Source organism: Colius striatus, chromosome 6 (genome assembly GCF_028858725.1).
Source record: "Colius striatus isolate bColStr4 chromosome 6, bColStr4.1.hap1, whole genome shotgun sequence".
NCBI lineage: Eukaryota > Metazoa > Chordata > Aves > Coliiformes > Coliidae > Colius > Colius striatus.
The window spans coordinates 44,940,599-44,954,588 of NC_084764.1; the positions used below are offsets into that span (position 1 = coordinate 44,940,599).

Here is a 13,990-nt window from a genome sequence, read left to right on the forward strand (position 1 = left end):
TGTTTGTGTGTTTTCTCTGCGTGAAAGGTAAAAGCTGGCTTGATCTGCAATATGCTGCTCCATTGCAAGATTGCCTCGGCTTTGTAAGGAGCTGCTGCACCTAGAGGAGGGCTGCCATACCAAGGAAAGCAAGAGGAAACAAGCCAGCTGCTTTTACACCCTGCTTCTGGAACTTACTCTGCAAAAGCTGACTGTGCAGGCCTTGAGGAAGATCATGTTACTCTAGGCAAAGCTCAAATAGACTACTTATTGTTCTAGGCCACTGGTATTCCCCTTTCTCAGACATTGCCTGCAGAAATAACGAGCAGCTTGAACAGGACTCTCCTTGGAAACTGCCAACAGCTTGAGTTTCCCATTTAAAGGCTCTGGAATCAAGGTGCCCTAAAGCCAGGTGATGTTAGTAGGAAAGCAGAGTTAATAAGAAACAAGCCCGTGGGGAGGGGAGAAGTCCCTTCTGCAGGATGAAGTGGAGCAGCAGTGCCTAAGACTTAGATTGAGGGCCCAGTTAAGCCCCATAAGCAGCAGGCTGCTGGCTTGTGGCTTTGACCATTAGAGGCAGGGTCTCATCCCTGCTTGCAGTTGTGCCAAGGGCAGCAGCCAGCACAGAGCCCACATCCACTGGTGCAGCCCTTCCTCCCCTCCCTTGGACAACACTGGGTGGGGGACTCTGATTATATCACAGAACGGTTTGGGTTGGGAGAGACCATTAAAGATCACCTGGTGCAACTCCCTCTCCCCTGGGCAGGGACATCTTCAACTAAATCAGGTTGCCCAAAGCCCCATTCAACCTGATTTTGAACACTTCCAGGGATGAGGCATCCACAGCTTCCCTGGGCAACTTGTTCCAGCATCTCATCACCCTCACAGCGTGAATAATGTCTTCCTTATATATCAGGAATTTAATGGCTTCTAGTTTAAACACTCATCTCTTGTCTACCAGCACAGGCCCTGGTGAAGTGTCTGTCTTTACAACACCCTGTAAGCACTGAAAAGCCACAACAAGCTCTCCCTGCAGCCTTGCCTTCTCTTCTCTTCTCTTCTCTTCTCTTCTCTTCTCTTCTCTTCTCTTCTCTTCTCTTCTCTTCTCTTCTCTTTTCTCTTCTCTTCTCTTCTCTTCCTTAACTCACAGCCTTTCCTCACAGAGGTGTTACAGGCAATGGTGGGGGTCGGAAGGGACCTTTAGAGCTCATCCAGTCTAACTCTCCTGCAGAAGCAGCTCCCACCTAGATCAGGTCACACAGGAACGTGTGCAGGTGGGTTTTGAAGCCCTCCAAGGAAGGAGCCTCCACACCCTCCCTGGGCAGCCTGGGCCAGGGGCTCCCTCACCCCACACTGAAACAGTTTTTCCTTATGTTTAAATGGAACTGTTTGTGTTCCAGCTTCATCCCATCACCCCTTGTCCTGTTGCTAGATATAATGGAAAAAAGTGCTGTCCCAACCTCCTGACACCCACTGTTGAGACATTTGTAACTGTCAATGAGATCCCCCTCAGCCTTCTCCAGACTAAACAGCCCCAGGTCCCGCAGCCTTTCCTCATCAGGAAGATGCTCCAGTCCCCTGAGCATCTTGCTGGCCCTGCACTGGCCTCTCTCCAGCAGTTCCCTGTCCCTCTGGAGCTGGGAAGCCCAGCGCTGGACACAGGACTCCAGCTGAGGCCTCCCCAGGGCAGAGCGGAGGGGCAGCAGCACCTCCCTAACCTGCACCCCAATTAAGAGGACGCGCTCCCTCCACAGCCCCACAGCAGCTCCGCAGCCTTCCCCGCCGGCGCTCAGGGATGCTCCCGCAGCACGCCACACGCCCCTCGCCCCCCCAGACAACCCCGGGGCCCCCGCCGCCGTGCAGGAGGGACGCTCCGCCCTTTCCCCCGAACCACGCCGGGCGCAGCCGCCGGCATCTCTGTGGTTGCTTTTCCCCTGTTCCGCCGAACGCTTCAGATGCAGCCGCACAGACAGAGGTGGGAGGGAGGGGGCAGGCTTAGGGGGGAGGCGGAGCCGCAGCTCCCCGCTGCCCCTTCCGCAGCCCCCCCATGTGTCCCCGTCCCGCCCTTTGGCCGGAGCCGCCCGGGCCGCGCCGCCAGTGGCTGCGGGCGCCGGGGGGGAGTTGCCCGGTGGCCCGGCCCCCCGGCGGCGGTAAAAGCGGGGCGCGGCGGCGGCGCGGCGGCGGCATGGCGCTGGATTTCCTCGCAGGATGCGTCGGCGGTGAGCGGCGGCGGCTGCCAACGAGGGGGAGAGACGGGGGAAGGGGTTAAAAGAATACAGGGGAGCGGGGGTCTCTCGGGGGTGGCGGGGGATGGGGCGGCGCGGAGCGGGGGGAGGGCGCGGGGTGCTCCCCGGGGGTCGCGGGGTGCTGTCCGCGCCGCAGCGCAGGGGAAAGAGCCCGAAGGGTCCGGGAGCGGGGGCTGCGACCTCCGGAGCCCTCCGGCCCGGGGATCCAGGCAGCGGGGAGATGTGACGCGCGGAGGGGAGCGCACACGCCTGCTCAGCCGGCGCCTCCCGCCGCATCAGCCTACGGCCTCCCTCCTGTTTATACCAGTTCGATTCTATTCAGGACACTTATCCTCGCATCTTTTCAGCCGTTTGGTTTGCTGTTCTCCTTGCCAACCTCGCAAAGAAAGGGCTTCTTAGGTTTGGGTGGGTTTTGGAGGGGGGGGGGTTGCAGCTTCTCTCTGACTTGATCCCAGTGCCACCGGCCTTTTTGTGCTGAACACAGGGCACATCGCTATTTTTGTGACTTGGGCTGTCTTAGTGCCACGCTGGCCTGGAACAACCTGGACTACTCCATCCTGGAGTGGGCTTTCTATTCCTGCCACATCATCTGGGGAAGAGGGAGGAGTGGGATCTTTCTGCAAATCTAAGGTCATAAAAGGACTGAACTTGCAGTTTCAGTCCACACAATTAGGGACAGAGGATCCTTCAGCCAGTGCTTGTGTTTCTCGGTGCCAAACAAACATTCAGAGTAGGTGCTGTAACCGACAGCCCTGTGTTTCTGGTGATGCATGGTCCTGCTGCAGGTGCTGCCAGCACATCTGGAAATACTGCAGGCAGAAAGCAGGGCTTTTCTTCCAGGTTTTCTGTGCTTCCACGGAGTGGCATGGACATGAAATATTATGCTTTGGAGAAAATCTGCAGCTTCTGCCCAACTGGGCTTGCCTTAGGCAGAGACTGGGCTGAATCACTGCTGAACATCCCCCATGATTTGGCACGCTCTGCAGGCACACACCTCCCATGTCTGGGCTCAAAGGCTCCCAGCACTAGCCTGGAGGCTTGAACTGGAGCTCTCTCATCATCTGAACTGCTAGGGTGCTCTTCAGCTGGCCCACCAGTAACCCTGTGTACTTACACCTCAGGCTGGGAGCCACAGTTGCCCGAGAAGCAGGAAGAAAACCGTGAGGCATCACCATGGCATTTGTTTTGTTTCAGGTGCTGCTGGAGTGCTGGTAGGACACCCATTTGACACTGTTAAGGTGGGTTGGTTATGAAATACTTTTGCCTCTAGGTAGCAAGAAAGTTTTTCCAAGGAGCAGGGGAGGAAGAACAAAAGAATCCCCAGGCACTGTAGGAGCACAAAGCTGTGCTGGAAAGCTTGGAGCTGGCCTCCTCAGCCACCACTTAGAGGTTTGCAGTCTCCATCTCTTGAGAAGTGAAAACATTCTTTGCATGTATGATTCAGCCCAGTAACATGACAAACATTGGCCTAAACTGCAAGTCCATCAGTGCTGATGTTTCTATTTGAAAATACCATCTTCCATGTGACAGTTTTGTTCTAAACTCGCTTCCCTGCAGCTGTTCATCATTAACTGCTGAAACTGCCTCTCCCTGTGTTTGTAACTCAAACCCATGTCATTACCAGCCTGACAACTTCTGGTTTGTTTTCCCCTCAAGCTCTGCTGCTTACTCCTCAAGCATTCGTTTGTTACACTAGCCAAAGGGGTGTAAGTGGGTAAAACCCCACGGCACGAAGCCTGTCTGGGGGCTTTTTCCTTCCCTTTTAAGCATTATTCTATATTTTTAGATCTATCCAAGCTCAAACTGCTTTCCTGACATCTGTTAGCTGGATGTGTTATGCATACCAAGGGGAGCCACTTCAAAGATAGGATCTGAAATCTCCTGGAGGACCCTTCAGCCAGGACCCCCGGGGCCTAAGCCCATTTTTTTCAGAATGGGATGGCAACTCCAGTTGCTTTTTGGCAGCCTTATCCAGCCTTGCACTGGAAGAATAGAAGAAGGGGTGCCAATATATTCCCTGCTACGTTACCAGAGCAGATCACTTGACTGCAGCAGACAGCGTGCCACCCGCTAGAGCTATATTTGGAACACCTCTACCTTGCTCAATTTAGATATGCAAGGAGCTGATAGTGTTACTGAGCTCACCCCCAGACTCTGTGTTCTAGCACGTGGTTAATTCAGTACAGATTTTCCCAGCTAGTGGATATCAGGCCTTGCCAGTCACATGCAAGCTGCTGAAACAGTCAAATCCACACATATGTTTCTCAGAGGGTGGTGAATTTGGCTGTTAAGTAGTTGGGTTGAGTTCTAGTATGTATTTTCTGGAATGGTATTACCCAGACTTGCATGTTTTGTTACAGTGGTGCAGGGCCAGCTGTCATTTTCCCCTCTCACCCCCCATCCTGCCAAGTCTTACATGCTGAACTGAAGGTGAGGGGTCATTTCACCAAAGCCAGCAAAACTGCTAAAATTCAGTGCTCAGACTGAAGTTAGCCATTTGTTTTAAAGTGGAACAGCTTCTAGTGCATGGAACTAAACATTTGTCTGCAAAAACTGAGGCTCCCACAGCAGTTCTTGCAGATGCATTAATGCAAGAGATGTGTTGGCTTTAGAACAAGTATCTTGCTTTACTTTGTTTCTGGATAGCTTTGTCTCCTGTGTGGCACAGGGTATTTTCACACCCATTAGAAGGTACTATAAGCATTTCTCTATGTTTTTTTTTTTTTGTCAGAGACAATACTAATGTTTGTGTTATGAGCTGCAGACTCACCACAGAACGTGGGGAAAACTAACCCTGTAACTAGCCTTTAAAAAACAAACCAAGCCATTGCATAACATGTTGTGTATGTACATGTGTTAAGAATTAACTCTCTTTATAGTTCTGCAGTGTTTAAAGGACTAGGCTGGTAGTCACCTTAGACTGTAAGTTTATAATGTAACTGAACAATGGGAAAGCTGCTTAGACAAGCCAGAATTTGCCTTCTGTCTTGGCATTTAAGCTCTGTTTTTTTGGGCAGTGGTCACGTTTCCCAAAGCGGGGAGGGGGATCGTGGGACACACAGGGAGAGATTGAGCCGCTGAAGTCACTCTGTGAAACGCCCAGCTGAGCTGGTCTCAGAACTGGCAAGCTCCTTGTCCCTGGTTTGTTGATGTAATGTATACAATTGCTTTTTTGCTTTTAACTGCCTTTACTTTCTGAGCTAGGGGCTGTCTTCATTAACAGCAAAAGTGTTACTTTGTTGTAGATGACAGATAAGCCTCATCACGGGAGAGTTACCTAGTAAGTATAGCCCAGGTGAACACTTCTGTTTCTCTCAGTCTTCATTTATTCCCCAATGTTTTAGTTCAAATAAAGACCCTAAGAGACTTAAGAAGCTTTTTCCCTTTTTGGTTTTAAACTGCTGTGTCCCTCTTCTACAGCTATGGCAGGGAGGGAGTGGGGTTTAAATATCCTTTTTGGTCCTCTTTTTTTTTAATGTAAAGTCTTGTTCTGAACCTTCCTTCTGGTAAATACACTTACACAGGGCCTCTGAAACAACCTCAGGCATACTGTTTGTTGAGGTCTTATTCACTACATGTCCTTGGAGGGCACTTTCATTGCTCAAACACTTCAAAATCACTCGTTTCACACGTTGTTAAACGTTTGGACTGGTTTGGGGGTGCGACGGTTTGGGGTGTTTTTGCTTAGTCTTGAGCACTTTTAGGCATGTATTTAGTGATGTGAAATTACAGTGTGCTGCTATTGGACCCCAAACCTTAAGTAACAGAGGCTCCAAATAAGAAGGAAGCAAGAATACTGGTCAATGACTAGAAGGTTAAACTTTGCACATGATTCACCTTTCCTTCAGCTGTAGACTCTAAGGAGCTGTATAATGCTTTAGAAACACTTTATAAAGAGCTTTATAATGCTTTATGGTGTTAATACTCATGAAATACTCCTGAGTTAAAGCTTCATGGGCATTCATTGCCTTACCTGGCAGTTTGCTAGTGCAGAGATCCTGCTGTGGCCATCGCTGTGCTCACACCAAAGAGCTGGTTTTCATTCCTTTTTGGTCAATACTTCACAAACTGTTGAGACAAAAAGTAGTGGGAGCTGTATGCCACTTGGAAAGTCAACTTACAGACAGAACACAGAAGATAAGCCTATAGAAAGTTAAAGGAGGTTCCTAAGCTGCAGTTCTCCCAAAGCCTGCACATGGGAAAGTCCCCTGACTTCACAGGCAGGGTTTGAAACAATAGCAGTAAACTATAAATGGAGCAAACCCTTCCTTTTGTGCAATCTGACAGCTTGTTAAGATTCATGACTTAGCTTGTGGATCTGCTCCTTGAGCAGTTTTAAAAATTAACAATCTGCCTACCCTGCAAACATCAGTAACAAAGTGTAGTAACTTTGTAGGGACAAAGGACTTCTTTTCTTTGAATGCTACCATAAGCCTACTTTTAATGCCCAGCTGTTTTGAAACCCTGTTCCATCTGGGAAGACCTGAGGTAGTTTCAGCCTCCCAGTATGGCCAGCACACACTAACATGCTAAAAAGACACTGAAAACTAAAGTGTTGGTTTATAAAACAAAGTGACATGTTGTAGGAACATTAACAAAAATATGGAAGCTGCAAACAATGTCTATTTTGCCTTAAAGCTCACCTAAATACAGGATTTTGACAAACCCACGACCCCAAATCCTTTTCTAGGCCCACACCTTACAGGCCTGTCGTTGCTGAAGTGGTATCTGTTGTCACAGGGGTATCAGCATTAGTATTATCTGTTATTACTTCAGGCAAACAATGATAAAAAGATTTTAAAGTCGGGAATCTTTCACACACATGAGAGAATCATCAAATCACAGAATGGTGGGGTTGGAAGGGACCTTTAGAGCTCATCCAGTCCAGCCCCCCTGCAGAAGCAGGGTCACCTAGATCAGGTCACACAGGAACACGTCCAGGTGGGTCTTGAAGCCCTCCAAGGAAGGAGCCTCCACAACCCCTCAAATCTTTTGTTCAGAATAACAGTCTTGAAGGGTTTTGTTCTGGAGTTGCAGCAGCAGCACTAAGTGGTTGACAAACACCTTTTCTAGGAAACACTGAAGCACTCCTTGCTGGAGATGAAATACAGATTTGTAACTTTACCAGTCCCATGAAGCCAGTTCATAGAGTTTATTGCAGCGTACGGCTTTGCATGCAAGAGGCAGCTTTGAGTGTGCTGAGGACAAATTAGCAGGAAAAAGCAGAATTGAACTTTCCCATCAAAGGTTAAAAAAACATCAGGAAAAAGGCCCATCTCCTAACACCCAGTTTCAGTGAAGCTGACTGAAGCTGACCTTAAAGGGCTGAAACAGCCACAGCCTCACAAGTTGTTTGCACTCAGCAGGTTAAAAAACCAGACTAACATTTAAAGGGACAAGTGGCTTCTTATTCCTTTCCTTATGCACAGTAAGACAGCTTAAGGGTCCCTTCCCCACTGAAAAAAGTAGTAATAAAGAAATCACCTCTCAGTGAAGGGTCCCAGACCCAGAAGCACTGTGAGGGGGGAGATTCCATCCCTTCACAGTCATGCTTGACTTGTAAATTCTTATGAAGCTCTATCAGGCTTGTACAGGTGGTCCTCAGTGTGAAGAGTCTTGGCAGCTAAAGAAAGTATTTATTGTAGCCAGTACTGGAAAACTTCTATCTGAAATTCTAGACAACAATGTACCCTGTTCTGCTTCCACATACTGGTTTTCTGATAGTCACAAGAAGCTGCTAATCCTCCTCCCTTCATGCTCTCACCCCCAACATGAATCTTAAAACGCTCTGTGAGGGGTTTGAATTGATTTGCCACGTATGGCATTGCAGTGTGCAGCCTGTGCTCTTGCATATACATTGCTCTGTGTACAAGACACTAGTTTAGCAGTTAGGTCACTTCTGACATCCAAATCAGTATCTCATACAACTTTTTATAGGTCCGCCTACAAGTTCAAAATGTAGAGAAGCCTCTCTACCGTGGGACCTTCCACTGCTTTCAGTCCATCATAAAGCAAGAATCTGTAAGTATAAAAGGAATGCTTTGCTGATTTTGTGTGGAGAGGGTGGGAAAGCTGGTTAAAAACCACCTTGCAGATGTTGAAGACGAAAAGCGTTACACTGACCTGACTGCAGGGCAGGAAGCGTAGCCACAAGTTTGCCAGGAACTTCATGAAGACCATGAATAAGTTGGAAGTCGGTATTTTGAAGTTGACTGTTTAAATGAGGTAATGAGAGATTTGCATTGCTCCTTTTAAAAGGCTCTGAGCAACCTGAGCAATGAGCAAAGGAAAGGGTGAGGGCTTTCTCTGCTGAAGCTTTGCAGCCAGAACTAAAAGGGTGGGTTTAGTCTTTAAGGTACTTAAAAAGGGAAGTCTAAAATGTACCAGAAATTCATTTCTCTGAATGAGACTTGGATTATTTTCTGGATGTGTTCAACTATGTGTTTGTACTGCTAAGAGTGTTCAGATGTTTGTGCCCCAGGCAGCCATGAGACGATGACAGGGCAAGACGGTGCTGATCATCTGACCGCTGTTAGAAAGCCAGGGCACGAGGGAGAGCCAGAAGGGCACAGTGGCAGGAGGCTTCCAACACCGCCGTTAAAAAGGGGTTTTTCTCCCTTCTTCCACCAGGCTTTTGGACTCTATAAAGGCATTGGGTCGCCAATGATGGGACTGACCTTCATTAACGCGCTGGTGTTCGGCGTGCAAGGGAACACGCTTCGCGCTCTGGGGAAGGACACTCCTCTGAACCAGTTCCTCGCAGGGTCAGCAGCGGGGGCGATCCAGTGCGTCATCTGCTGCCCCATGGAGCTGGCAAAGACAAGAATGCAGCTGCAAGGAACAGGTGAATACAAACTGAAAATGAAGAACTACAAAAATTCTCTGGACTGTTTGATCAAAATCTATCGGAAGGAAGGGCTGAGGGGCATCAACAGGGGCATGGTCTCTACCTTCATCAGAGAGACTCCCAGCTTTGGCTTTTACTTCCTGACCTATGACTGCATGACCAGGTATTTAGGCTGTGAAGCTGAAGACAGTTACGTTATCCCCAAGCTGCTGTTTTCTGGAGGGATGTCAGGAATCGTGTCCTGGCTCTCAACCTATCCTGTGGACGTGATCAAATCCCGGCTGCAGGCCGACGGAGTCGGGGGTGTTACACAGTACAAGGGCATTTTAGACTGTGTCAGAAAGAGTTACCATGAAGAAGGCTGGAGGGTGTTCACGAGAGGTCTGACTTCCACGCTGCTCCGTGCTTTTCCTGTCAATGCAGCCACCTTTGCCACTGTCACTGTGTTCCTAATGTATATGAGGTCGGAGGACAACCTTTGTGAATGTGAGCCAGGTCCAGTAATCCAGCAGCCTTCTAGTTTGTGAACCTCCCCCGTCTGCTCTCCCCATCCAAAGCCCAGCTGGTTGGGTGTTTTTAAATGTTGACCCACACAAGCAGTGTAAACCTCTGCCATCTCCAGAAAGAATTCCTAAACGTGTCAGAGGAGGACTTCATCTCGTTACTTGCACGCAGCATCTTGCCTTATTCAGTCTGGCAGTAAGAAAGTAAGGTGGGGACCTGCCTTTAGGAGGTGTTGTGCAGCTGCTGTTGCGGCTCCAGAGGAGGATCTGGAGGATGGCACAGTGTCAGAAATGAGGTTTTCTTCTGCTCATGTTCTGCATGACTGAGTTGAGTTGAATGCAGAAACCTTTTCAGAAAAGAAATGCTCTTTTTGTACGTAACTGAAGGAAAGATAAGTCCTCTAAGGTGAAGCAGGGGGAGGAAATTAAGTGTTGCAGGCATTTTGCAGGTAACCCTGAACTGTTTAGGACGTGGACTAGCATTCAGCTAGCCACGTGTTTTATTTTCCCTCTGCTTTTATACATCAGTGGGTTCCGTAGCAATTTTGTTCATACTTAAGAGATTGAAAGAGAAGTGATTTGTTCCCAAGCTACTCCCTCACCTTTCAGCTTTGAATAAATACCTGAAGCACAAAGCTAGCATCTGCACTCGTATGCACTTGTTCCTTTAAATCTCAAAGCTTGTACAGATTTAGGGAAACATAGATCTAGTTAAGACTGACGTTCTTTGCCTTCACCTCTTCCTCCTCGTTTGGTGGGTGCAGAGATTGTATTGGCCAGGTTCAGCCCAAGTCGAGTTTGTTCTCTGAAGTCAACGCAGCTTTGCGCCCTGCAGCAGCCAGCGATGCACACAACTCAAAGTCTTACCCGTAGTATCACACTAAATGTTTGTGGGTGCAAGGTTAGCTTAGCAGCTTAAAGTACTGTAGAAATATGTCTGTGTTTAAAACTGGGGGTTTCACACCTTCCCAGAAAATAGGGGTGTAAGTGTCTGAAGCGGCCGGTGTTCGATACCCTCGTATTAGGGATTTAAACAACTCTGATCTTTGTGTTTTGAGTTGCATTGCTACTGGAAAGAAAACCAAAAATGGTTCTGGAGAGCTTTCACGTCAGGTCAATCCGCTGTGATTTTCCTTTCGAGCCACCTGTTCAGCAGGGGTTGCACTACTCACACAGCAATAAACACTTATTTAAGATTTGGAATAAAAGCTACACATATTTGGCACAAATAGCCAGGAGAAGAGTTGCAGGTGTGTGAGGAATGTTCTAAAACCTATCAAATGCGTTCAGTAAATACAACTTGTTACACTTTTGGTTGGGACAAGTGCAATATGTGTTTAATTTATACCAATTTTTCTAAAGAAACCTTATTGCCCAGCATTTTGCACCGTAACAAAACATGCTGGAGAAACCTGTAAAACTGGTATGTCTTTTTATACCTTGGAGGTATGTTGGATGTTTTAGTGCCTACTTGCATTGAGATTCAAATTGAATGTTAAATCTGTCTACTAAGCTGCACATGCACAACAATTCACAGCAAAGAGCATTTACCCCTTTGTACAGGAGACTGAAATGATTGTATATGACATTGAGGGAATAAATTTTTGACTTTGGTTTTACTCTGATGCTTCCTTGTGTTGAATGCAGCTTGCAAGGCTTTCTGGCTTCTGAGGAGGCTTGTTCATCTGCTTTCCATGCACCAGCACGAAGGGCAGTGCCTCACTCTGGGTCAGGGTGTATCAGTTCGTTGGAATAAAGAAGGGAAGTTGCCTGAGCTTGTTTCTTCAAACTGATCTTCTCAGTGAGTACCCCACTTGAAGATACTACAGAGGTACTAAGAGAGCAATCCTGCTGTTTGTTAGAGCCAAATAGCTGACAGAGTGCTTGGATCCTTCATATGCTGCATTGATTTGGTTTAAGCAGTGCTGCTCAGCACCGAGGCTGCACAACTGCAGAAGTCCAGAGTCCCCGTGGAGTGAAGCACCAGGTCTGCCAAGAGCACTGCTCACACCTGAATCAGGAGCATGCTTGGCTCCAAGATGCACATCTCTAGCAAGTGCTGCTGTTTTTTAGACAGCACAAGTAGCCCACAAAGAGCATCAATATTCCAAACAAAAAGCCACAGAGAGAAAGCAGGATGGTGTGTGTATGCCCTATGCAAAAGACTTCTCTCTTTGCTGACGAGAGGTCACTTCACCTACTGCCTTCTTAAAAGGTAGATACACGTGACTGAAAGAAACATTGTCAAGCACAGGTTTGCTAGATCAGAGAAGGGAAAGGGCAGCACTTCTCCAACTAAGCGTGACCAGGAGCAGTTCCAGTCAAGTACCTTGTGTTCTCTCAGCAGGAGCAACAACACTGAACTATGGCACAGAAACAGATACTTGGAATACAAAAGCAGCGTCTCTCTGAAAGACTGGGACCTGAGACCAGAAAGGCCTACAGGATGTTTCACTTGCAGGATTTCCTAAAACATCTGGGACTCAAATAAGCAGTAGCAGGCACCAGAGGCTACTCAACAAGCCTGAGAGGAGGGTAACAGCCAGCTTTCAGCCAGGCTTGGTGTCAGTTGCTTGACATCTGTGTGACTAGTAGTAAATCAAGCTAGCCAACAGCCACAGCCTTTTTAAACACGATTTTCTTCCTGTGAGATGTTTTGATATGTCAACCAATTTGGTCAAGTCAGACAGAACTGTGTTCTACCTCTCCAGATCCTCCTCCTCACAAGCATCAAGTATCATCCTGATTCTGGGTAGGAGATGCTCTATTAACACCCCAACAACTGAAGGGAATTAAGAAAGTAAAACTCCCTGAAAGCAAAACTCACCTACTATGAAGTCCCTGAGCTCTACTGTTCCTTTTGACCACCCTGCTAGTGGATGGCTCATACCATTGTTCTATGTTGCAGCCACAAATATGCTCAATTGTGACAACAGGGAAAAAAAGCCCATGGGCACAACTCCTCCAAGTTTCAGGGAAGTCACAGCAAAATTACTGGGGTGAAATTCATTTATCATGTCTGCAACTGTAACACAGCAGTATTTTCCTACTGTCCCCTCTCCCTTGCCTTTTTCTGCATAGAGGTTGTTTTAGAGCTCATGTAAAAGCAGCAAGACATTCAAGGCATGGACACCTGTACATTGCAAGTGCAGGACAGGTTAGCATACTAGGAAAGTTCCTAAGACACGCACACATTAAAAGTTGGCCTTGCAGAGATGTGTTTGTTCTTTCAAATTAAATATATTTACTGTTATGCTGGAAAACAGGTGTGAACAGCTGTCGTTAGCCAGACTTTTCATCTGTGGATAGTTAAAGAACAACTTACAGCTCAGAAGTGTGCCAACCACCGTTACATTAGCAGAAGGTGTAATTAAACCCCTCTTCTGCCAGAAAAACAGGCAGAAAATAGCAGCTTACCCGAGGCAGCCTGCCACATCAAACACTCTAGCCATGGAGATAAATCTGAGGGACTATGTGACTCCAGGAGGCACAGCAAGATAGTAGGGAACCAGAAAACTTGCTGGGCCAAACCTAGTGGAGACAGGTTTTGAAATCATGAGGAAGCTAACTGCTGCTTTCAGTGTTTAGGAACTTATGTATGTGCACCAACAGTAGGGGAGGAAAGCAGAGGAAAATAAGCCATTTCCATCCTCCCAGTGCAACTGGCTTGCAATTACTGTACCACTGTTGTCCTCACTAACTACAAAAATGGTTATCACTAAGGGCAAGAAAAGGTTTGAGGCATACTATGCACAATAATACATCTGGTACACAGTAAAAGCTTGTCTACTTGGTTTAAGGCATACTATGCACAATAATACGTCTGGTACACAGTGAAAGCTTGTCTACTTACTGTGGGAAACCAAGATGGACGAGTCCATGCAGCGTGAGAAAGAGGCTGAGCGGTGTGTGAAGATGGCACGTGGATGTAGCTGATGGCAGGAGCCTCTGCAGGAACAGCAGATGCAAGCACACAAGTCATCAGCACACAAGTCATCAGCAGAGCTGCTCTGAAGGCCACTGAACAATAAACAATTCTGCTCAGAAAGAACTAAGGGGGTATAAGTAAAGAGGATGCTTGTACAATAAATGATCAGCAGGGTCTGTGACTTCATATGCTGTAACTGACAGCAGTTTTAACTGATGTGACCTACAACATGACTTTAAGCTATATGGTTTCATCAATAAATAAACTGAAAGCAAGGCAAGGCCAACAGTGAAAAGTAATACCCTACACATTGTTATAGATGGGAACAAGGCAAGTTTCTTATGTTTACAAAACACTCTTCAGGGCCATAAAACTTTACATCTGTTAAATTGCTTCATGGTATCCTTCACTATTGCACTTCCTTACAACTGGTTTTTCTTACTGAAAGAATCCCCCCATGTTTTGTACTACCAGTAAAATAGAGTTG

At 47.4% G+C, this 13,990-nt stretch overlaps 1 protein-coding gene across 3 annotated transcripts; it reads left to right on the forward strand.

Annotated features, from left to right (window-relative positions):
* Nucleotides 1-2,127: 2,127 nt before the first annotated feature.
* SLC25A29 (solute carrier family 25 member 29) lies at nucleotides 2,128-11,194 on the forward strand. 3 transcript variants are annotated; one of them, XM_061998314.1, is made up of 4 exons: nucleotides 2,128-2,198; nucleotides 3,420-3,463; nucleotides 8,163-8,246; nucleotides 8,856-11,194. In XM_061998314.1, exons 1-4 carry the CDS (start codon nucleotides 2,165-2,167, stop codon nucleotides 9,597-9,599), a joined length of 906 nt encoding a protein of 301 aa, XP_061854298.1. In that variant the 5' UTR covers nucleotides 2,128-2,164; the 3' UTR covers nucleotides 9,600-11,194. The 3 variants fall into 3 exon arrangements, with proteins under 3 accessions (XP_061854298.1, XP_061854299.1, XP_010196328.1); XM_061998315.1 differs by having other exon boundaries at nucleotides 2,144-2,198; nucleotides 3,420-5,505; XM_010198026.2 differs by lacking the exon at nucleotides 2,128-2,198 and adding an exon at nucleotides 5,471-5,505 and having other exon boundaries at nucleotides 3,422-3,463.
* The last annotated feature ends 2,796 nt before the right edge of the window (nucleotides 11,195-13,990 follow it).